Here is a 25,690-nt window from a genome sequence, read left to right as displayed (position 1 = left end):
GCTTGAAGGTTGAGTATGTGACACCTTAGACTTTTCAAGATTGTCTAGTTATCCTTGGTCCCTTAAACTTTCTAGGTGAATTTTAGGATCAACTTACCAATTTCTGGCAAAAAAAAATCAGTTGGAATATTCACAGTTATTGCATTGCTTGCCCATTTGCAAGTTTTGCCGTCTGAACAGATTGTAGCCCATGAATCTGCCATTTCTTCACTGACTTAGGCTTGGTGTCTTTCTTGAGCGTGTCTAGTTTTCAAAGTACAAATCCTTGTTTTGTAAATGGTGTAAGCTTATTCCTAAGTGTTTTATTCATTGTCTTGCTCTCATGAATATTTTATTTACTTTAGGGTTTTTCTTTGCTGGTGTATAGAACTTGATTTTTTCATATTGATGTTGTTTCTTGAAATCTTACTAGTTCTAATAGATCGCGTGTGAGTGCATGTGTGCATGTGTGCATGTGTGCACTTTTTTAGAATTTTCTATGTACATGATCACATCCTTTGCAAATTGTTTTGATTCCTTTTTAAATCTAGAAACTTGCTATTTTATTTTTGCCTTGGCTACATCTCCTAGTGTAGAGCAAGAGTAGCGAGAGCAGGCAGCTTTGTCTCTTGTTGGTTTAGGGGGAAGCCTGAGTGTGTATGTTCCCGGCTGCCGGCTTTTGGAGCCGTCCCTTCCCAAGGGTGAAGGACTTCCTTTCCCTTGCTGATGCATTGAATGCCTTTCTTATGAAGAGATGTTAGATTTTGTTTCTGTGTTGTTGTTGAGATGATCTTTTTTTTTTGTCTTTTATTCTATTCGTATGACACATTGCCTTGGCTTATTTTCATTTGTTAGAGAGCATTTATGTACTATTTATGCTATTTTTAAAACTACAGGCTAGGAATATAAGTTATTGGTATAAAGCACTTGACTACCATGTACAGAGTTCAGATCCCAGCAAATCAAGGTGACCAAGACAAATACCTTATACACTGGTACATAAATGTTATTTTAACTATAGAGGAAAATTTACCTGAGATGAAAGAGATTATATTGCTTGAGGTAGAACAATGTCTCTATTTTTCTGCATAGTTGTTTCAATGGTTTAAGAATTAAGAATGTCAGTAGGCAGTAGTGGTGCTTGCCTTTAATCCTAGTACTCAGGAGGTAGAGGTAGGTGGATCTCTGTGAGTTCAAGGCAGCCTGATCTACAGTGCAAGCTCCAGGACAGCTGGGCTACACAGAGAAACCCTGGCTCTAGAAAACAACAAAAACAAAACAGCAACAACAAAAAGAATTAAGAATGTCTATTTTATTAGTTTTTAAAAATTTAAAAATATTACATCTATTATCTTTCCCTATAGCCCCTCTACAGCTAATAGTTAGGTGAAGTAACAGTAGAACGCTGAAGTTTGTGATCAAGGTGAGACATTAAAATAGTAAATGAAAATGTTCACAAAAGTAATATTAAAAAAAGCAACAACAACAACAAAACCCAGAAATAAGTAGGGTCAGGATTCTATAAAAATAGGTGAATTCTTGAATGGATAAGGGAAATTTACACAGTAGAGTACTACACAGCAGAAAAAAAATAATGACATCTTGAAATTTGCAGGCAAATGGATAGATCTAGAAAACATCATTTTGAGTGAGGAAACCTAGACCCAGAAAGACAAATATCATATGTACTCACTCATAAGTGGATTTTAGACATAAAGCAAAGAAAACCAGCCTACAAACCACAATCCCAGAGAACCTAGACAACAAAGAGGACCCTAAGAGAGACATACATGGATCTAATCTACATGGGAAGTAGAAAAAGACAAGATCTCCTGAGTAAATTGAGAGCATGGGGACCTTGGGAGAGGGTTGAAAGGGAGGGAGAGGGAGGGAGTGGAGCAGAGAAAAATGTAGACCTCAACAAAATCAATAAAAAATTAAATTAAAAATATCCATCATCAGGCATGTTTTAATATTACAAAAATAAAGAAGGTTTATTTTTAAAAAATAGGAGAATTCTTGCCAGCTCTTCAGTGATGTTTCTGCTGTCTATGGCCAGGATATAGGGGTGTCTGAAAGATTTGCAGTGATTAGGGGCGAGTGTAACAAAAAAATTGCTGCCTTTGTAGAACAATTCTTTTCTATTTGTTTGTTTCTAATTATGGAGTGATAATTCCAGTATTAAAGGGAAAAGTGTCTTAAGCATAAATCACTTATTTTTGTGTTTAAGGAAAAGTGAGTCTTTAGTAGCTCGCACAGTTTTTGTTTGGTTGTCTGTTTTCTTTTGAGATGGTCTAACTATGTAGTCTTGACTTACCTGGAACCTGGGCCTTCTGTGTAGTCCAGGAGGGCCTTGAATGTACCCTAACCTTACTGCCTCAACCTGCTAACTGCTAGGATTATAGAGGAAGCTTCTATCATGCAGTTTTTAAAAAATTGGCATATGTTTAAGAAATGGGATATATTACAGTAAATTTGGGGGGGACATTTTGTCTTATTTTTTTTTTCTTTTCGAAAACAAAAGAATACTATTATGCACTTCAACCACTGAATCTTCAGAATTCTGAGAATTTATCATCTTGTGTTTCTCCTCCACTGGGCCTTGGTTCCTTCTGAAAATCCATTCCTAACACTGATTTCATCAATTCATAGAAAAGATCACTCAGAAATACAATTAGGCCAACAGCACATTAACAGACATTTAAACCTATTTTCATGAATCTCAGAGCCAGAAGTGACCATGCTTCTGAAATCAAGTAGCCCCGTAGACTTGCAAGTCAGACTCCCTAGCCTGGAGCTGCCTTCCCTCCAGGGACGCTTCCCCCTGCTGTTAACCTCTTTCAAAAGGGCAGTTAATATCCTAAAAAACACTGAGTCCAGATTTACTAAGTTGTAGATGACATCAAATTTCATATTTATCTATTTTCTCTTCTTACCCCAAATGAAAATATGCTTGTCAGGCTTCTAATAACTTCGCTGGTTAAATTAGCCAGAGGCTTTCTGGCTTGAGAAACTTAGCCTGCACCCAGACGAATCCAAATGGTACCAAGTGATTATTTTTGTGCGTATCTTTAGCACAGATACGATATTTCCATAGGTTATCTTGTCATATTACCAACACATGGTGGCACATCTGCATATTTGAAAGTGTGAATTATGAGTGATAGGCTTTTAAAGTCCTACCAATTGGGAAGAATTAAAAATATCCATCTGTCTAGGCTGTGCTATTGCATAGTTCAGAGTTCTATTGGCAGCAGGATTATTTCATCTATCCCTCATATGTCCATAAAGCTTGTGCTTGTTAACATCCTCCTTCTTTTAGCATAGGTAAACTGAGTCAGAAAATTAAGCATCCAGGTGTGACTTCTAGCCCTGGCTTCTTGTCTGCCATTAAGTTCTACAAACTCTAGCAAGTGCTGGCCTTATCTTAGAATTTAAAACTTATCTGTGGATGGCATTCAATTGAACATTGAGTCATTTCTTGTATTATCTTCAGTGCTAATGTGTGTGTGTTGTTTGACTGTTTGCTTTCTTTCTTTTTTAGAAGAAACATGGCAGAGCTCTCTGAATCAGAAGGGCCAGTAGATTGGAAAGAACGATGCGTAGCTCTGGAGTCTCAGCTCATGAAATTTCGAGTCCAAGCAAGCAAGATCCGAGAGCTCTTAGCAGAAAAAGTAAGCTCCTCCCCTCAACTTTTGTTACTGTCAGTTGCTGGGCCCTGTTTCATATATATATAAATAATCTCATTACTCCTGGGAGTCAAGCATTTTAAAAATAATGAATATAGTTAACTTTTATGAAGTATTTGAAGCTACATTTGACATATACTTTTACCAAATATGGCACAAACAAAACAAAACACTTATTTGTGAGTACTAGTGGAATTTGTAAATATTGCATGTTTGATGAATACAGAGTTCATTCATTACAGAGAGAAAGCTATAATTTGTTTGACTTATTAAAGGAATTTAATAGCATTTTGGTCCGCTTTCTGTAGAAGGATATAATTTTAAGCCAGGTATGGTGCCACTAGCTTGTAAGCCTAGCATTTAGGCAAGAGGCTCATAAGCTTAAGGCTAGCCTGAGCTACATGACAAGACCCTGTCTCAAGAAAGCAAAACAAACAAAAAATAATTTTAAAGTAATAATAGAAGAAAACTGTCTACTGATAGTAAAATACATAATATATTTGAAAGTATGCACCTGCTTAGTAGGAATTTCTACTAATTTTATGTTCCAAAATTATCATTTGGGCTAGAGTTGAATTCAGTATAGTCATAGTCTTCTATTCCTAGTTCTTGTATTGTAATTATAATTTTATCACAGAAATCATGTATACACACACACACACATATCTATATCTATATCTATATCTATATATCTATATCACAGTTACCTCTGTAAACAAACATCCCACATCTCTGAATCCTGGGAACTTGGATTCTAGACTTTTCCATCTGATATGATACCCTATTAGTTTCCTTTCTAATGCTATAATGAATAACATGACCAAAACACAACTTGGGGAGGAAAGGGTTTATTTGACTTATGTGTCAGGATCACAGTCTATCACTGAAGGAAGTCAGGGAAGGAACTCAAGCTGGAGCCGAGGCAAGAACCATAGAAGAATGCCACACTGGTTTGCTTTCAGCCTCATGTTCAGCTACCTTGCTTATATTTCCCAGGACTACCTGCCCAGGATGGCACTGCCCACAGTTACCTTCGGCTCCCACATTAATCAAAGAGCATGGAAATGCCCCCACAGACATGACCACAGGCCAATCTGATGGAGACATTTCCTCGATCAGATGATCAGATTCCCTATCTCAGATGTGTCTAGGTTATTTCAAGCTGACAATGACAGATCAGCACAGATACCTATGTGCCATGTGTGACTATGGAACATTTCAGTTAGGCTAGTTCAAACTGAAGTATGTTGCGAATATACAATACACTGTGGGGGATCAAAAATTTCCTAAGAAAAGAAAACAGTTCAGCAATGAGTATTATATTGACTGTGTGTACTGGCTGGTTTTGTGTGTCAACTTGACAAGCTAGAGTTATCAGAGAGGAAGAAGCCTAAATTGAGGAAATGCCTCCTTGATATCCAGCTGGAAGGCATTTTCTCAATTAGTGATGGGGCGGGGCAGCCTATGGTAGGTGATGCCATTTGTAGGCTGCTGATGCTGGGTTTTATAAAGAAGTTAGAGCTAATGGGCCAAGTAATGTTTAAAAAAAAACAGAAAGAAAGAAAGAAAGAAAGAAAGAAAGAAAGAAAGAAAGAAGAGAAAGAACAAACTGACGAAAGAGAAAGAAAGAAGGAAGGAAGGAAAGAAAAGAAAAGAAAAGAAAAGAAAAGAAAAGAAAAGAGAAAAGAAAGAAAGCAGGCTGAGCAAGCCAGGGGAGGCAGAGCTAGTAAGCAATTTCCCTCAGTGGCCTCTGCATCAGCTCCTGCCTCCAGGATCTGTGGAGGCCCAAAAGTGTGAGCCTATTTCCACAATGACCAAAGGTCAGAGAATTGGAATTTACCTTTATTCCTTCCATGTTATTGTGTTTTTACCTCAAACCAAGGTCCCACCTAGATTTGGACCAGAAAGTTCTGCTTTGGCAAGGTTATTGTCAACAGGTGTGGCTAATAGCCTTGTATTTCAGGAATAGAGAAGTAGATATGTTTCTACTTGAAAGAAGTCTAAGGATCCAACTAAGTTCCAGTTCCTTTAATTGAATTCCACCCAGGGAGTGGTTTGCCTACAGAGTGTTTTGGTCTAGGGTATGAACGTGACTTGTTTTGTTCTAGCAATAGAGTGCTTAGCTATGGATGTAGCCCGCGGCCTTCAACTGGTCCGTTCATTTCTTTGTATCATGTTAATGCAGTTTTTTGTCTTACTCCTACCTTTTGGGGCCAGGGGTATTTAAAACCACTGGAAATTAAACACGCATGCGATTTCAGTATTCCCTGGAACACCCTCCCGGTACTATTCTATATGTTTTTTGTTTTATTATTTTTAAGTGTGTCTTCGTATTCTTTACTATATTTCTAAATCTCACTGTCCCTACCCTGGTAAGAGGTATTTTTGTCAAGGCTGTTTGCTAACAAGGATCCTGCCTTACTTGAGTTTTTATCCTAACTTCCTTCAGTGATGAACAGCAATGTGGAAGTGTAAGCCAAATGAACCATTTTCTCCCCAACTTGCTTTTCAGTTCTGGTGTTTCCTCGAAGCAGGGGAAACTCCAACTAAGAGAGCATGTCAAAAGTATTTTGAATATTGAGTTAAATGAGCAATATTATGTAATTCTTCTTGTTTTTTATTTTGTGTTCTAGAGAATTTAAAGTCAACATGTGGTTCTCATATTTCTAGATAATGTTATCTGGACAGATGCATGATTGATATCCCTGGTGAAGGACAAGAAGAATTTACAGGTGTTGTTTTAAACTCTAGTTCACCTTCTTTTGGGATAGAAACGGGTACATGTGTCACTTCTCCATAAAAGCCTTGCATCTTTCTTTCCTGTTGGCCAGGAATCCCTTAGAAGTATCCAGTAAGACATCATTTTGTTTGAGCCTTTGTATATCTCATCCTTAGCTTCTTTTAGGTGGAGTAGTAGAGTGACCCAGCTCAGACTGCGTCACGGATGACCCAGGCCAGGCTCTCAGGAATGAGTCCTCAATAGTAAGTTCTATTGCTTAGCTTGAGGATAAGAATTAAAGCTTGAGAAGATTCCAGTCTGAATGGCTATAGCTAAGGGAAGCTTAACTCAAAGATAATTGTCATTCATGGGGTGTTATTTTTTCTCGTTTCAATATAAAAGTCATTTCTCATGTTGAAAGGTGATTTATCTAATATTTTCTATGACCCCCAACCACTGAGACACTGATTTTTATGTAGCTTTATCAGTTATTTTCTTGTGACAACCTGCGTGGACACTTCCCAATTGTTGTCTTTGCTTTTTTGATTATTATATGTATACTATTATATTTACTGTTTTTCAGTGAATGAATATAAAAAGGAGCATTAGTTAAAAATTGCTGTGGTTTCTTCTTTTTCTCCTTTTTCTAGTCTAATTATTTATTACTATTTTAATTTTTTCGTCTTTGAACTTTTATTTTTTTAAGTTGCTTTTATTGAGCTATATATTTTTCTCTACTCCCCTCAGTTACTCTTTTTTAAAGATAAAAGAGGGGGAGGCTGGTCCCACAAGGTCCCACTAGAGGTAGCAATGGGTGGCCAGAGGCCTCAGTAATTTCCCAGTGCCTCAGTGAGTCAGTCCCCTGAGGCCTTGGCTGGTCACCTTGGTGGGTGGGAGACCGCACAGAGGATGAGAGACAGAAAGATATGCCATGCAGAGAGTTTGGGTATATAGTTTATTTAGTGGGTTATGGGGGGGGAGGAAAGGGAGAAAGGGAGAAGGAGGAAGAAGTAAGAGAGGTTGAGAGAGAGGTCTAGAGAGAGGGAGGGAGGGAAGGAAGGAGGGAAGGAGAGGGGGTAATAGGTAAAGGGGAGAAGGAGGAAGAAGAGAAAGATGCACAAAGAAAGAAGGAGGGGGGAGGAGACAGACAGACAGACAGAGAGTACGGCAGGAAGAAGCATGAGATCAGCTTGCCTCAGTGGAAGAGGAGGGGTTGGGAGACGGTGGGTTTGTCTCTTAAAGGGACAGGGTACCCAGGTGACAAACCAGGCCAGCAGATCATAGCATCCTCCCTTCATTTACCTCCCCTTCTACCCTCCCCCAAGGTCCCCATGCTCCCAATTTACTCAGGAGATCTTGTCTTTTTCTATTTTCCATGTAGATCAGATGCATGTATGTCTGTCTTTGTTGTCTAGGTTCTCCGGGGTTGTGGTTTGTAGGCTGGTTTTTCTTTGCTTTATGTCTAAAAGCCACGTACGAGTGAGTACATATAATATTTGTCTTTCTGGGTCTGGGTTACCTCACTCAATATGATGTTTTCTAGGTCCATCCATATTGCCTGAAAATCTCAAGATGGATTTAGGTCTTTGGAAGAGCTAAGAGATGGAGTCATTCAGATGTATTTTACATGTTGGGAAATGACTGTGTGTGCCAATTACTCATGGTTTCCTAGTAAATATGCTCAACACTGAAATGAGAGTAAAGACTTTCACAGTGTTCTTTGTTACATTCCATTGTGAAGTACTTTTCTCATCTTTAAAAAATATCTTTGGTGCTGGGCGGTGGTGGCACACGCCTTTAATCCCAGCACTCGGGAGGCAGAGGCAGGCCGATCTCTGAGTTCGAGGCCAGCCTGGTCTACAAGAGCTAGTTCCAGGACAGGCTCTAAAACTACAGCGAAACCCTGTCTCGAAAAACCAAAAAAAATCTTTGGTATCTACTTATAGTTTAATGAAACTGCCAGATATTTATGAAATTATCATGTGTTAAATATTTTATAGGTATAATGTACTAAATTCATCTAACAACTCATGAAGTTATAAATTTTGTCTCCGTTTAACGAATTAGGAAACTGATACTTAATATGGCCAGTTTGTATCCAAAATAATTTATATATTTATTCTTCCCAATCATTTTATGAGGTAGGTACTAATATTAGTTACTGATATTATCTATGTTGGCACAGGGGAATAATTAGGTACAAAAAGTTTTTTAACCTGTATGAGTTCATACCAAAAGAAGCCAACATTTAAGCCCACAGTAATTTGTCTGTCACTCCGTGTTGTTTCCTCTGTCTTCTGTCTTCTCTTCCATCATGTAGCAGAGACCTACATCACTGTGTGTTAGTTGTATGTATGTTTGCAGTGATGATCATGTATGTAACAGTACATATTTTTCAAAGCAAGCCCGATTGCATTATGGGTAAGTGCCAGATTGAGTCAAACATTGCATTCCTGAGACAAGTCAGGTCCCACCTACAGCTTTGGCTTTGTTTTGAGATCAGTATACTCAGCTTCTCCCCATAGTTCTCCATACTTTTTTCCCTGCATGGGTGCAGCCCCGAGGCTGAAGATTCTTGAGAGAACACTAATTTGTTTCTTTAGCTCTTTGCCAGAAACTGTGGCCAACTTTCTCCTGGAACAGTTCTGGTTCTTAGCTTTGTTTTATTGGCTGTGGCACACAAACAGTCAGCTTCAAGTGTTAACTGCGGTTCCCAAGGTTTGAAAACTATGGCTTAAAACTACTTTAAACCCCATAGGAACTCTGTGGGGGTAATTGTCAATGCCTCTAAGCTATGGATTGTAATCTTAGGGTTTAGAATGAACTATTGGTGTGTTCTCTTTTATTACACAGGTAACAAGTGGCAGAGCTGCCATTGAATCATGCGCCTTCCAGATTTGTCATGATGTAACTAATAGAATGTTTGGTGCAAAGAGATGACCCGCTGCTGCCTTCTCCCATCTTCCCTGTTCTTCTCCCCTGTTGCGTGGAGGGCCTTATACTGTTAGTCAGGAGCTCTGCCAGAGAGCTAAATCCCTAGCCTTTCTTGTATCTCTGTGGATAGATTATATTCGTTAATTGCAGGAAGACTTGAAGGTAATTACAGATTAATACCAAATACCAAACGTATTCCTGAGTTTCTGTATGCTTGGTTTGCTTTTTTGAGATAGGGTTTCTCTGTGTAACAGGTCTGGCTGTCCTGGAACTCCTTTGTAGGCCTTGCTGACCTCAAATTCACAGAGGTCCACCTGCCTCTGCCTCCATGAATGCTGGGATTAAAGGCGTGCGCCACCACCACCTGGTGTATTTTTGATTTTTTTTTAAAGGAAATAGCATGAGATGATGGCAGAGTATTTTTAATTAAATATGGATTTCAGATATGTAAGTAAATAAAATATGTGAGTTTTTTTCTTAAAGAAAGACTTTTGTGCTTATTTTTTAAATCACAATTTCCAAGTAGCTTGTAATATTGAGGCTTGTGAAGGAAAAGAGACTTGCTGAAGTCTTGGGCAAATGCTACTGCTGTAAATGGGAGAGGTCTTTAAAGGAATTTAAGGAATGGTGTTGGAAATATCCTTAGTATGCCAAATATAAACTCTTCAGGGAAGCTGGGATGTAAGTAGTCCCCTTCTTTACAAGTTAGTTTTCTGAGGCAGGGAGGGAAAAGGACAAGTTTCTTTTTAAGTTAAAGTGAAATGTTACTTTCCATGAATCAGTTTCTCAGTTTAAGGCGAAAAGAGAAGATGAAGCGGTTTTTCCTTTGGACGTCACCATGGTAACTGACTCCTGTCCTGACCTGACAGCTGCTTCCGCAGCTAGGATCTGCTGACTCGTGACCTTCTCTTCATGACTGTGATTCCCCTGAGGCAGTGTAGAACCTTCTCCTAGGACACAGCTGTCGCTGGACACCAGAGCATGTGTTTTCTTCACACAACAATCCAGGACAACCCGCCAGAAGTCTGTTTAAATAAGACGTCCATTCACTTACTCTTTTAGCTCACCTAATGATGCACAGTGATGACTGGAAATTCCACATCTAACAATGAGACCTTGTAGGCTATTGGAAATGTCACTTTGGGGGGTTGTTGGCTGAAGGTAATACCATAAGAAAAAGCAAAAGTGTTTAATGATCATCTTTCATAGGCTATCCATGGGAAAACCCAGAAAATCCCCTGCTGAGAAATCGTATCCACATCATTTAGTGCAGAGATCCTAAAGTATTCTACCTGAATTAATCTGTGGGACAACTTTATTTGTTCACAGGGCCTATAACTAAGAGGGTCACTAAATATTTGTGTGGTAGTTTTATGATCTAAGTTCAATGGCAAATTCTTGTCTGCTGCTTGTTGCTAAGTTCACTGCAACTACAGAGAACATTTTTTGAGTAATAAATCAAGCACAAGGTTTTTTACTCCAGTTTATAAAATATTTAACTATTTTTAGTAAAACTTTCTATTGGTCAAATGATCATTTCATATTGGCTTAGTATATATTGGATGATCTTGGATTAAGGATTACATTATAGTTTACACCATAGAAGTAAAATATTATATGAGTGTGTCCTGTGATTTTTAAGCATTCTGCAACGTCATTTCCCAGCTAAAGGGTTGTGAAAAGAAATATTCAAAATGAAAGTATTGCCTGTCGGGTTACTAGTGTGTTTGAACTGGCTTTAAAGTGCTCTAAGTTTTATTGAATAGATTTAACGTGTGCATTTGCATTAATGCAATTTGAAAGGTTAGCTACTGACGGTCAGTAATTTAAGTTGTGAAGAGTAGCGATTTCCTTTCGTAAAAGTACATCCTCAGGTTTAAATCTTTGTGAAAATGCATTCATTCCCTTTGTTCATTACATTTGTTCAGCAAACACTTCTTAAGTTTTATTAGGTAACCACATCATCTTTGCTTCAGCCACTATTGTGTAAATAGTAGAGAGCGTGGGGAGGAAACAGAGACTGCTAAAACGCTATTAGATTTTATTTTATTTTATTTTATTTTATTTTTGGTTTTTTGAGACAGGGTTTCTCTGTGGCTTTGGAGCCTGTCCTGGAACTAGCTTTTGTAGACCAGGCTGGTCTCGAACTCACAGAGATCCGCCTGCCTCTGCCTCCCGAGTGCTGGGATTAAAGGCGTGTGCCACCACCGCCCGGCCGCTATTAGATTTTAAATGTGAACACTTTCTGTTGTATCTCTACCCCTCTATTCTTTCTGTGGTAAGTTCCCTGAAATTAAAATGATATCACTTGAAATTCTTCTTATTGAGACCCTGTTTAAAAAAGTCAGATGGAGAACAATTGAGGAACACACACACACAGACACACAGACGACACCATGCACACCTATCCAAACTAGTACATACATCACACACACTTAATTCTCCCTGTTACGACTATTGACATGACTGAAGGTTACTTTATTGGTTCCTTTTCTGCTGCTGTGATAAGCACCGTGACCAAAGGCCACGTAAGGAAGAGAGAGTTTATTTGGCTTATGGTTCCAGTGGTATAAGAACATGACAGTGGAGATCCAAGATGACGGCCAGCAGGAGGCTGATGAAGGAGCTTGAAGAGATCTGCAGATGTAGAATGAGAAACTTCCATAACATCTAGGTTGATGAAGCTAATTTATTGACTTGGCAAGGCCTTATTATTGTTCTTGACAACTCTTTTTACGACAAGGGGGCCTTCAGAATTGAAATCCCCTTTCCAGCAGAGTGTCCATTTAAATGCAAGATCTACCACCCTAGCATTGATGAGAAGGGGCAGGTCTGTCTGCCGGTAATTAGTGCTGAAAACCGGAAGCCAGCCACCAAAGCCGACCAAGTAATCCAGTCCTTCATAGCACTGGTGAACGACCCCCAGCCTGCGCACACACTCCAGGCTGACCTAGCTGAAGAATAAAGACCATAAAAAGTTCTCTAAGAATGCTGAAGAGTTTACAAAGAAATATGGGGAAAAGCGACCTGTGGACTAAAATCTGCCATGAGTGATTCCAGCAAGTTTGAGCAGAGCCCCCAGCAGTGCATTCAGATACCCTGCAAAGCGGGACTCTGGGAAATTGACACCTGCCACCACCTGGTGCCGGCTTGTGGCAGTTACTAACTTTCTACAGTTTTCTTAATCAAAAAAGGTCTAGGTGACCTATAAAGGATTAAAAAATTCAGATGTTCCAGTTACGATCTTTGTGGTTTTATGTTTGGACTGGTGTCCTGTGGTTCTGTATTACTCTACATCGTGTGGGTAGTTCACGTGCAGCTGTGGTTCAATGAACAGAACTCCAGAGAGTTAGAATATAAAGACCGAAGGCCAGCACCATTACTGGCTAGAAGCATACTCTGCACAAAGCAAATCATGATAAACACAGTTTCCTATATTTTAATAGGAACAATTCCCTCTTCACAGCGTGACTGGGGAATCACATATTTGAAACGTCTTGGTTCTTAAACACCACTGACATTTCTAAAACGATCACTTCGTTCCCTTAGTTGTCTTTCTTTCCTCTGAGATGATTTTCCTCTTTCTGTGGCTGTTTCTTTTCTGAGATGCGAGCTTTTCTCACGTGTTGGCTGATCGTTGGTGGTCTGTTTACATTTAAGAATGGGACATCTGTGGACTGGCAGCTGTGTATGCATGGCTGTTGCTGGCCCACTATCAACTCTGTTTTCTGGTAAGTCGGTAGGAAACTGCTGTGAGCTCAGAAATGTGACAGTTGTTGGATGAATACACTCCAAACAATTTGTTCAAGTTGTTAAGGGAAGAAAGTTTTAGTTTTTTACAGAAAATAAATGCTTAGTTGATGGACGTTGGCATATGGGAATAAGTGAGATATCTAAACAGCCACACGTCTCCCACTAGTGCCCCTGTTTCTCAGCATGATACATATTCCCCTCTAGGTCTTTGCAGGGTTCTGAGGAGTTGCTGGTCTTCAGGAGGAGCGGCTCGGGACCCTAAAAGCTTTGCTCTAGAAGGCAAGACTTAGAAGACAATAGAACAGAATTCTCTTCTAAGTCCATACATTTTAAAATTTAAATAGTTAGAATGTGTGTAGTATGTGGTTTGTGTGTGTGTGTGTGTGTGTGTGTGTGTGTGTGTGTGTGTGGTGTTTGCACATGTAGAGCACATGCACATGCATGTATTATGGCACATGTGTAGAGGTCAGAAGACAACTCTCTTTCAACCATGTGAGACCTGGGGACAGACTTGACTGCAAAGTACACCCATCTACTGAGCCATCTTCCCCCAATTATGAGAGTTAAGAAGGATATTTTTAACACATGCAAGACCCCATGTAACCTTTCTGAGGGATTTCAGGAGAATGTGTTCCATTCAAAGGAAGAAATAAGCTAAGGCTTGGGAAGACAGGGTGTGGGAGCAGGCGATCCAGGGCAGACGAAAGTGGAAGAGTCTTCCCAAGAAGACAGCCGGGCCTGGGCAGGAGGTAACGGTTCACACTGGCATGTCAGAGGCGTTGGGTGTGGCTTCAAGGGAAATTTGTAGGAAGCCAAGATGAGTGAGCATCTTGAGTGGTAACTGAGACAGAGGTGGGAAATTGGAGTGTGGCTATTGGAAAGTTCTCCTTAAAAACTATGTGAAGAAATAAGACAGTTCTAGGAGGACGTCCTGTAGTAAAGGTCCCTGTGGCTGATACGAGACTGAGCTTCCTACCAGTCACATGTGTGAGCATGTTGTGATTGTCAGACACAGCAGTGGTAATGAGGACCCCTAAGTATGGTTTAAATAAGGGATGATATGAAAATGCAGAAAGAACAGGAGATGTGAAGTGTGTCTGGATTGATGGCAATGAGACAAAGGGGCTAATTTTCATATTTCCAGTAAAGGAACGAGTAGGAAATCATTTTTAAAAAGGAAGACTGTCAGAAATAGAAGTATGCGATTTAGAACATGAAGGCACATAAGAAAAGAATTGGCTAAGAGTGTCCACTGTATTAATAAATCTTTCCAAACTAGTTGATATATGTGTATATTTATAGCTTTGATAAATATGTAAGTAAACAGAAAAGCCAAGTTGTGAAGTAAATGGGTTTGTTTAATCATTTGACAGGAAATCTGAACAGGGTATTGCCTTAGAACAGTGGTTCTTCACCTGTGGGTCATGACCTGTTTGGGGTCGACTGACCCTTTCACAGGGGTCACTGAAGACCATTGGAAAGCACAGATATTTATATTATGATTCATAACAGGGCAAAATTACAGTTATGAAGTGGCAATGAAAATAACTTTCTGGTTGTGGTCAGCACAATATGAGGAACTTTATTAAAGGTCACAGCACCAGGAAGGCTGGGAACCGCTGCCATGGAAGTTATTATTTAAACACAATCGTTTGTGTTTAATTGTTTGGACTTCTCAGAATATTTGAACAAAAATAAAACCTTTTATGACATAGTTTTGCACATCACACATAGTGCACGCACAGACAGACAGGCGCGCGCACACACACACACACATACACACACACACACACACACACACACACACACACACACACCACAGTTTTCTCCTGGGATGGAACCCACGACCTTGCACTTGCTCTACCACTAAATTTCACTTCAGTCCTTCCATATATGTTTTGATGTTGGCACACATGGAATTATGATTAGTACATTTGCTTGATTAATTATTCCATTTTAATTGACTATTTTTCATAAAGCTTTGGTACAAATTTTTTATTTTCTTTTTAAAATTTTTAATTTATTTTTATTAAAAATTTCCACCTCCTCCCCTCCTTCCATTTCCCTCCCCCTCCCCCCCAATCCTCCTTCCCTTCCCTTTCCAGTTTAAAGATCAGTCAGGGTTCCCTGCCCTGTGGGAAGTCCAAGGTCCTCCCTCCTCCATCCAGGTCTAGGAAGGTGAGCATCCAAACAGACTAGGCTCCCACAGAGCCCGTACATGCAGTAGAATCAAAACCCAGTACCATTGTCCTTGGCTTCTCAGTCAGCCCTCTGTGTAAGCCACGTTCAGAGAGTCCGGTTTGATCACATGCTCTATCAGACCCATTCCAGCTGGCCTTGGTGAGCTCCCATTAGATCAGCCCCACCGTCTCAGTGGGTGGGTGCACCCCTCACGGTTCTGACTTCCTTGCTCATGTTCTCCCTCCTTATGCTCCTCATTTGGACCTTGGGAGCTCAATACAGTGCTCCAATGTGGGTCTCTGTCTCTATCTCCATCCACCGCCAGATGAAGGTTCTATGGTGATATGCAAGATATTCATCAGTGTGGCTATAGGATAAGGCCAGTTCAGGCGCCCTCTTTTCAGCAGCCCAAGGAACAAGCTGGGGACATCTCCTTGGACTCCTGGGAACCCCTCTAGAGTCAAGTCTCTTGCCAACCCTAAAATGGCTCCTTAATTAAAATATCTACTTCCCTGCTCCCATATCCACTCTTCCTCTATCCCAACCATCCCATTCCCCCAAGCTCTCCCCATCCTCCCCTTCTCCCTTCTCTCTCCCCATCTCCCCTTACCACCACCTCACCCCCACCCCCATACTCCCAACTTTTGCCTGGCAATCTTGTCTACTTCTAATATCCAGGAGGATAACTGTATGTTTTTCTTTGGATTCACCTTCTTATTTAGCTTCTCTAGGATCCCGAATTATAGGCTCAGTGTCCTTTATTTATGGCTAGAATCCACTTATGAGTGAATACATAACTCAGGATAGTGTTTTCTGTTTCCATCCATTTGCATGCAAAATTCAAGATGTCATTGTCTTTTTTTTTTTTACCGCTGAGTAGTACTCTAATGCGTATATATTCCACACTTTCTTCATCCATTCTTCCATTGAGGGGCATCTAGGTTGTTTCCAGGTTCTGGCTATCACAAATAATGCTGCTATGAACATAGTTGAACAAATGCTTTTGTAGTATGATTGAACATCTCTTGGGTATATTCCCAAGAGTGGTATTGCTGAATGCTGGGGTAGGTTGATCCCGAATTTCCTGAGAAACCGCCGCACTGATTTCCAAAGTGGTTGCACAAGTTTGCATTCCCACCAGCAATGGATGAGTGTTCCCCTTACTCCACATCCTCTCCAGCAAAGGCTATCATTGGTGGTTTTTTTTTTTTTTTTGATTTTAGCCATTCTGACAGGTGTAAGATGGTATCTCAACGTTGTTTTGATTTGCATTTCCCTGATTGCTAAGGAGGTTGAGCATGTCCTTACGTGTCTTTTGGCCATTTGAACTTTTTCTGTTGAGAATTCTCTGTTTCAGTTCAGTGCCCCATTTTTTACTTTTGTTAATTAGAATTTTAAAGTCTAGTTTCTTGAGTTCTTTATATATTTTGGAGATCAGACCTTTGTCTGATACGGGGTTGGTGAAGATCTTCTCCCAATCAGTAGGTTGCCTTTTTGTCTTAATGACAGTGTCCTTTGCTTTACAGAGCTTTTTTACAGAAGCTGCTCAGCTTCAGGAGGTCCCATTTATTCAATGTTTCCCTTGTTGTCTGTGCTGCTGGGGTTATATGTAGGAAGTGGTCTCCTGTGCTCATGTGTTGTAGACTACTTCCCACTTTCTCTTCTATCAGGTTCAGTGTATTCAGATTAATATTGAGGTCTTTAATCCATTTGGACTTGAGTTTTGTGCATGGTGATAGATATGGATCTATTTTCATTCTTCTACAGGTTGACATCCAGTTATGCCAGCACCATTTGTTGAAGGTGCTTTCTTTCTTCCATTGTATACTTTTAGCTCCTTTGTCGAAAATCAGGTGTTCATAGGTTTGTGGGTTAATATCCGGGTCTTCAATTCCATTGGTCGACTTCTCTGTTTTTATGCCAATACCAAGCTGTTTTCATTACTGTAGCTCTGTAATAGAGTTTGAAGTCAGGGATGGTAATGCCTCCAGAAGTTCCTTTATTGTATAAGATTGTTTTGGCTCTCCTGGGTTTTTTGTTTTTTCCATATAAAGTTGATTATTGTTCTCTCAAGGTCTGTGAAGAATTTTGTTTGATATTACTTTTATTATTCTTGGTAAGTCTTCTATCCTTTTATTTTCATCTTTGAAACATGTTGTTTGTTTGATACAGGCTTTCTCTATACCCCGACTGTCCTGGAACTCACTATGTAGACCAAGCTAGCCTTAAACTCACAGAGACCTGCCTGCCTCTGCTGAGTGTTGGGATTAAAAGCATGTGCCACCATGCCTGGCCCATGATATTTAAGTATATCCTTATATATATCTGAAATACACACACACACACACACACACACACACACACACCTTGTCTTTCTTTATCTCCCTCTACTCTGGCCCTTTCTCACTGTGAGGCAGTTATGGAAGGTAAAGACTGGATTTCTAGTTGACTATTGGTGTTTCTGGTGAGCTTCCTGCCATTTTAGTGAATACCTAAGATAGCTGACTTGTAAAGAGAATGTCATTTAGCTCTTTGTTTTGGAAGTTCTGGTCTGTTGCTGGTTCTTTTCCTGTCTGGCCTGGGTGAGGCACACATCATGGTTGGAGATTGTAGAAAAGCCAAATGGCTCATCTCTTGGCTAGAGAGCAAACAGAAGGAAGAGAATGTGACCAGGGTCCCCTCATCCCTTCCAAGGACATGCCCGAGTTGTCTAAAGACCTCCCTTGAGGCTCCACCTCCTGGAGTATTGACCATCGGGTTTCTTTAGCACCACCCTGGAGAGCAAACATATATCACCCGGACCTTTAGGGGATATTTAAGACTCAGACAGTAGCATCACTTAAACCTCTTAACTCCTTAGTTAAACTTCGACAGCTCCCAGCATAAACAATAAGTTGAGGAATTGGAGAGTGAAGAGGAGACTTGGGGGGGGGGTTGGCCAATGATTAACTGAGAACCTGGTATAGCAGAGGTTGGTGAGGGAAGGAGAGGGAATTTAGAGTCGTGGAGAGGATCTGAAAGAGCTCCTGGAACCGTTAGGATGGTCAACAGCCACTTGTCTGCCAGACAGCGCTCTTCAGGAGCTGAATGTATCTCTAGAACAAAGACTAGCTCTTGAAATTTAGGTGATGCTGTTGGAAATGAGAAGATGCTAAACGCTGAAGCCCATTCCAGACCACAGAATAGAAAACTGCTAGGCAATGAGAAAGACTGTAGCTGTCCTGTCTTGTCCTTGAGAGAACTACAAGTTTTTCCAGTGTTGCCACAAAACTATTGGCTTTGAAAGGCTGTGTGGGGTGGGGATGGGGTGGAACAGGGTTTGGTAGAACCAAAATTGGGTAAGATGAGTAATACAACTGAAAAATCTCTCTTTTGGCGAGTAATTCACCCATAGCAACTCACCGGGCTGTCATGACTTTGCAAAAGCTGACTGTGTGTGCGCGTGTATGGGTGCATACGTGCGTGCGTGCATGCATGTGTGTGTGTGCTTGCTCACATGCATGTGAATGACAGATCTTTATCACCTATCTTTTTTTTTGAACTGCCTCTTCATTCAACCTGAAACTTACCAGTTCTGTTACTATCTGGCCAGCAAAGTCCGGGAAGCCTCCTCTCTGCACCTCCCCAGGCGCTCGAGTTACAGATATCCACAGACACACCCAGCCTTAACATGGGTGCTAGGGATTCGAACTCAGGTTCTCCCTCTTGCTGAGCACTTTACTCACCAAGTCATCTCCTCAGTATTTGCATAAAAAGAAAAACTACAGATTATCCCTCAAAACTCTTTACGGCTGGAGAGATTTTTCAGTAATCAAGAGCACGTATTCATCTGGCCAAGGATCCTGGTTTGGTTCTCAGCACCCATCAAGCAGTTTATGTAACTCCAGTTTCATGGGATCCAACACCTTCTGGCCTCTGTGTGGACACCTACCTGCGTTTGATGCATATAAACTCACACAACCACACATACATATACATAATAAAAAATAATAAAATTCTTCTTAATAAAGAAAACACTTGACATTAACCTGCCATTGAATCACTAATAGTTTATCATGCACTTAGCCTGGAATGTATCCTAATGGTTTAAATTGACATGTTTAAACTTTAAAAAAAAATCATTTGTTTGAGAGGAGGAAAGTAGACATTGGGTCCCACCCCTAACCAAAAAGCTATTTACAATTGATATCCACTGGCAAAGGGAAAGTAAGTTTTCTCCACCAGAGTGTTGGAGTGTTACTGGGTCGAAAAACGACACTACAGGGCAGGCCCCTTGCCTAGCAATAGATGACCAACACAAAATGAATTCTACTTTTTTGGTTTTTGGTTTTTTTGGTGGACTTTGTTTCATTTTGTTTTGTTATGGCCTTTTTGTGTGTCTTGTTGGTCTTTTGCTTGTTCATTTTGATTTTTGGTGTTTTGGTGTTTGGTTATTTGAGAACACAAAATTGGTTGAGTGGTTGGGGGTGGTTAGGGTGTAGGAGAAGTTGGGAGAGGGGAAAGATCATGACGAAAATAAATTGGATGAGAAAATTTTAAAATAAAAATGTTCAAAAAGGGGGAAACAGCACATGCAGTTTTTTAAAATATATTTATTTGGGGCCTATGTGCATCCAGTTCATGGGATGGAGAGTTTGGGAAAGTTTGGTGATTCTCATGATTGTACTTGAAGCTGAGACAATAGTTTCCTTTCAGCTCTCATGAGAGCTAAGAGAAAACAGCATTTCAAGAAGTTGTGTGTTGCTGGGCAGAGGTGGCGCATGCCTTTAATCCCAGCACTCGGGAGGCAGAGGCAGGCAGATCTCTGTGAGTTCGAGGCCAGCCTGGCCTAAAAGGGCTAGTTCCAGGGAAAGCTCCAAAACTATAGAGAAACCCTGTCTCGAAAAACCAACCAACCAACCAACCAACCAACCAACCAAACAAACAAACAAACAAAAGAGAAGTAGTGTGTTAAGATGAGAGTAGCTTTCATTGGAATGATGACCAGAAGTTATTAAAGGTACCATAGGGTCTGTACTACTCAGTAGGATAACTGTGGGTTTTAGTTATTTACTGCTGCTTAAAATGGAAAAAAAATCTATTTCAAAACATAGTGGCTTTATCAATCTTGGTATTCTACAGCGTGTGTGTGTGTCTGTGTGTGTCTGTGTGTCTGTGTAGGTAGCTCACATGGTCTCTCTGAGACAAGAGGATTTATAACCCCTTGGAGCTTGATTGAGAGAAAGTTATGAACCACCTGACGGGGTGTTAGGAACAACATTCGTCTCCTTTGGAAGAGCAATATGTGCTTAACCACTGAGTCATCTTTCCAGTCTTGTAACTATTATTTTTATCAATTAAAAACAATTGTAGTGTCTTTAAAAGAACAATCATTTATTCATGTTTCTATTGATTATCCTTAGACTGTGTTTTCCATTTAATGGGGTCACTCATGTAACACCATTCAGTTGGCAGATAAACACTTAGAATCAGCATCAGCAAGGATGCTTAGAACCAGGATCAGCAAAGATGCTTAGAACCAGGATCAGCAAAGATGCTTAGAATCAGGATCAGCAAGGATGCTTAGAACCAGGATCAGCAAGGATGCTTAGAACCAGGATCAGCAAGGATGCTTAAAACCAGGATCAGCAAGGATGCTGACATGACAGCTGAGTCTGGGATGTTCAAGATACACGTACCTGACACCTTAGTTGAGAGTAGTGGCATAACTAGACGCTGTCCAAGATACGTCCCTCTCCTTGTTCTCTGTAGGAAGGTAGCTATGGTGACCAATGATTCTAAAACCAGATCACAGCTGTAGATCTCTTCAGGTCTGGCCTAGGCAGATATACTCTGTTCTAATGGAGTCAGTTGCCAACAGCCAGTGTTAAAGGGAGAAGGTACACATGAGCTAGGAGCCACTGGATCTTCTGACTTCACCTTCTGAATCCAAGCCTGTTTCTGTCTGTGGAGAAACTGGATTTGTTTTCATCTCTAAGTTCCCTCATTTGGTCTACTCTGAAGGTTACTGTCTGTCAAGAAGGCTACCCCATCTCCTGGGAAGTTAGTCCCTAAATGTGTTCTGTGTCCAATGCATGGAACGGTAGTAGGACGAGTGGCTTGGGTGTGCTAGGTCACAGCTGATATTATCTGTGTTTTAAAAATATTTCACTAAATTGTCTTCTTCCTCCAATACCTACACTTATTTCTACTTTTAAAAGTTTAATACACATACAAATATGAACTTATTATCATTACCTTAGGTAGCTTAAAGTAATTCAGGATCATTTTCTTCCTCGTACACAATGAACTTTGTTTTCAGCTCTTTGTTGAATATTTCTTAGACTTTCCTTAGACTGTTGTCTTGAATATTCATTTTACCTTTAAAAATAAAACATGCCAGGCAGGCGGATCTCTGTGAGTTCGAGACCAGCCTGATCTACAAGAGCTAGTTCCAGGACAGGCTCCAAAGCTATAGAGAAACCCTGTCTCGAAAAACCAAAAAAAAATAAAAATAAAAAAATAAAACATGCCATTTTAAAATTATGTGTGGCATAGGGCATGACTCTCATGTGCCAGCGTGTTGCTTCTGTTGGTGACTCCCTTGTTCCTCACTCGGCTTCCTCTGTTACTCCACGTCACTTCGAAGCCCCATCTGCATGCGTCATGGGCCATTTTTATTTTTACCCTCTTGTGCATTGAAATTTACTTTTTTATGTTGCATGCTTTCTCTTCTCCTGGTCTCAGAATAGTTTTCTTTTGTCTGCTTTTACTTATCCATTTGTGTTAATGAATCACCCCAAAACTTAAAAACACTACAGACGTTTATTATCTTGGAGCGTTTGGAAGTGTTAGAACCCTCTGGTGTAGCTGAGTCAGCATATTGGCCTAGGCTGCGGTGAGCTGATGGTTTGGTGGGAGCTGGAGGGTCCACTTCCAAAATCGTTCACTCAAATGGTTGCTGGAAGGTGGGTGTTGGTAGGAGGCCTCAGCTGCTAAGCCTGGAGACTCCTCAGCAGGGCTCCCTGAGAACAGAGAAAGTGGTCCCAGGTTCAAGGTGGGAGACAGGCTGTCTTTTGTGACATAGCATGAGAAGTCACACTCCACCATTCCACAGGAACCTGTCGTCACAAGGGTTAGCCCCATGTAGTAAAGAAAGGACTAGACTACCACAAGGTGAGGACCTTTGAGGGCCACAGGAGAGCTGGCTGCTAGCTACTGAGTTTCAAATTACTTTCCTACTCATTTACTCTGAATTTCTCCCTACTTCTTTAAAAAATTCTTGTCCTTCTAATAATTTGATTCTATTCCCACTTAATCTCTGACTACCCTAAAACATAGTCTGAGATTCCTCATGCAATAATATTCCAAATGTTTTCCTTGCTCTAAATTGGTCTTATGAACATTGATTTTTTTAAAAAAATTATTTTAATTTTTTATTTATTCTCTCATATATTACCTGGCTTTCTTAATATTTTCTTTCTATGTTTTAGAATTTGGTTAAATATTTGGTATTTAAATGGGGATACATATATATATATACAGATATATATATATACATATATATATATTAAAAATATACAATCAATTCAAATAAAGAAGAGAGATTTCCTGCACTTTTCTCATCAGTTTCCTTCCCATGTTCTAAGTCCCAGAAGCCACTTCTGTGCTGTCTGTCCCTTTGCTCATGCCAGGCCAGACAAGAATGCTAATGTCATTGTATATATTTATCTATTGATATTTTATTAAGGATTTCTGATATTGTACTCATGAGGATATTAGTCTGATCTTTGGTTGTGATCATAATTAGCCTTATAAAGTGTACTTGGATTATCATCTTGGAGAAGGGTGGGTTTTTTTTCTTGTTAGTTTGTAGTCATCCTTTTTCTATCTTTTTTTTAAAAAAGATTTTTCTTATTTCTTATGTATGCAGTGTTATGGCTGCCTGTATGCCCGCACAGCAGAAGATGGCACCAGATCTCATTACAGATAGTTGTGAGCTGCTGTGTGGTTGCTGGGAATTGAACTCAGGACCTTTGGAAGAGCAGGCAATGCTCTTAACCTCTGAGCCATCTCTCCAGCCCCTGTAGTCATCCTTATACACATCTTTGGTTGAATTCACTAGCAAAGCTGTGTAGTCTTGGAGTCTTCCTTTGGTAAGGTTTAAAATATGCATTTCTTAGATACAAGGCCATTAAGCTGACATTTCTCTCTGAATAATCTTTGCTATTTTATGTTCTTAAAAGAAATTACATGTTTTGTTCAAGTTGCTCGATTATTTTTGCTCATGATATTCTGTTATTTTCCCCCGAATTTTTGTGAGTCTATTTATGGGCCCTCCTTGGATTTCTGACATTGATTATTTGTGTTTTTTTTAATATTGTTTCTTTCTCAATCTACCAAGAATTTATCAACTATATTGTTTTTTTCAATGAGCAGTTCTCAACTTTATTATTTTTCCCTTTTCTATATTTCCTGTAATATTTATCAAGTTTTCCCCCTTTAGGGTGACTTTGTTCTTCATAACTAGTTAGTTTGCTCTGACTCTTGACTGTAGATAGTCATCTCACTGTGTGATTTCACAAAGACCACTGTGACCTCTTCATAATCAGTGCATCATCCTTCCGGCCCCCATCTAGTGAGATCTACTCCACTTAGTCCTTTTTTCCTATGTATATTATTCTTTTATGCTGCAGTTCCACAAAGTATTTTAGCATCTTTTTATCTGTCTGCTTTCTCTAAGAAGCAGAATTACCTTTGATTGCTGCAACCATTACAGTATGTTTTCCAGTGTAAGATACTTTTACTCTTCCATTGTACTCTTTTTAAATGGAATTAACTCTCCCTATTACTTAACACAATTCTCTGACATAGAGATTGCTCCTTGGTGTTTGTGGATCTCATCTCATAAAAACAAATATGCAAGTTTTCCTATATAAGTAAAATTAAAATATTCATTACCTTTTAAAAACAAACTTTCCTGCTAACATATCATTTGCGTGTTATTCCTTATATAGTTTTTATTTGTTGCTTTTTTTTTTGGTGGCTGAGGATCAAACCAAACCTTTTTGCATCCTAGCTGAGCACACCCTCAGCCCCTGCTTTGGCTTTAAATATGTCACTGGTATCTTTTCACATCTATATTTAAAAGTTCTTATTGGAGAGGTTTTTTAACACATGGAAGTATGCCCTTATATATGTATCTTCTAGATTTAATGCTTATCAATTGGGGACCAATCCATCCATCCATCTGTACACTGATCTATAGTTCCCAGAGTTCTATTTGAATGAATCCCACATATAATATTTCATACATCTATGCACATTTATAATGACTATATGCTATCTAACTGTGTGGATGTCTCTCTCTATACACACACACACACACACACACACACACACACACACATATCCCTTGTTTTAGGCAGATCTCTTTCTTCCTCTCTATGCCCTCCCCCCCCCCCGGGTGTTACTGAAGTTTCAACTTAGAGCCTATACATACTAGATAAATGTTCTATCATTAAGCTATCCCCTCAGGCCTGACACTTTGATTTTTGACACTCACTATACAACACTAGAAATGCTGTCACCATGGTTTCAATTACTGAAATACCTAAAGCCCATTTACCTGTTCTTTTACTTTTAGTCTCGCGTTTTGTAATAGAGAAGGTTGTATGGTCCCCATTTCATACACAGGAATTACAGAACCTAGCGACAAACTATTAGTGAAGTACTGTAGTAAGAGCTAAAACCCAGATCTCTTAAATGTAGTTTGCTCATTTGAAACTAAACCATCCCAACTTAAATTATTCACAAAAGCAACACGTGTGTATGCTAGAAATATACTGCTATAAAATGTTCTCTGTAAAAGTTGAACATCTATTAAGATTCAATATCATGCTAGATGTCTTACTACTTAATTTTTATAGAAATATACTTGAATAAGGGTTATTTCATCTTAGAGATAAGGAACGGAGACCTGCTATATTAAAGAATTTGTCTATCTTTAAACCATTCATAAATAGGGGAATCTGGGTTCTAATTTAGATCTTGCTTCCAAATTCAGGACGTTTCCCCCTTTCCTTTCTACTTTCCTCTCAATATTTTATGGACTACTTTTGTGTTTAAATAAAAATAACAAAAGTGACCTGTGAAACTATGGTTTTAAAAATTCCTTGTATTCAATGATACATACATACATCTTTTCCTGCTTAGCAACAAATTTTGCCTACTTGTATATGAAAGCACTGTAAAGTGCTATGTGTTTGTGTGTAAGGGAGTGTATGCATGTGTATAATGCTCTTCTAGAATGGAAATGTTTTTGCAAGGTTAATATCAACAACTAGGTTTTTAGATTTTTACTGATGAACTGGCATGTGTAAGGTGTTGTGTCATGAAAGATTTCACACATGAATTATTCCTTCCAGTACTTATAATGTAGAGCCACAGGAGCAGC

At 39.6% G+C, this 25,690-nt stretch overlaps 1 protein-coding gene and 1 pseudogene across 1 annotated transcript in view; both read left to right on the top strand.

The window, feature by feature from the left end:
* Nucleotides 1–25,690, top strand: part of Plekhh2 (pleckstrin homology, MyTH4 and FERM domain containing H2) — a 108,031-nt gene that overhangs the window by 5,562 nt on the left and 76,779 nt on the right. Inside the window, 1 exon segment of the mRNA XM_038319033.1 lies at nucleotides 3,524–3,653. Within this exon segment, the coding sequence (XP_038174961.1) occupies nucleotides 3,531–3,653 (123 nt within the window). The 5' untranslated portion in view covers nucleotides 3,524–3,530.
* Nucleotides 11,918–12,359, top strand: LOC119806931 (annotated as a pseudogene).

Source organism: Arvicola amphibius, chromosome 2, assembly GCF_903992535.2.
Source record: "Arvicola amphibius chromosome 2, mArvAmp1.2, whole genome shotgun sequence".
Lineage (NCBI taxonomy): Eukaryota > Metazoa > Chordata > Mammalia > Rodentia > Cricetidae > Arvicola > Arvicola amphibius.
Note: the sequence above shows the minus strand (reverse complement) of the source record. Positions and strands in the feature narration are given on the sequence as shown.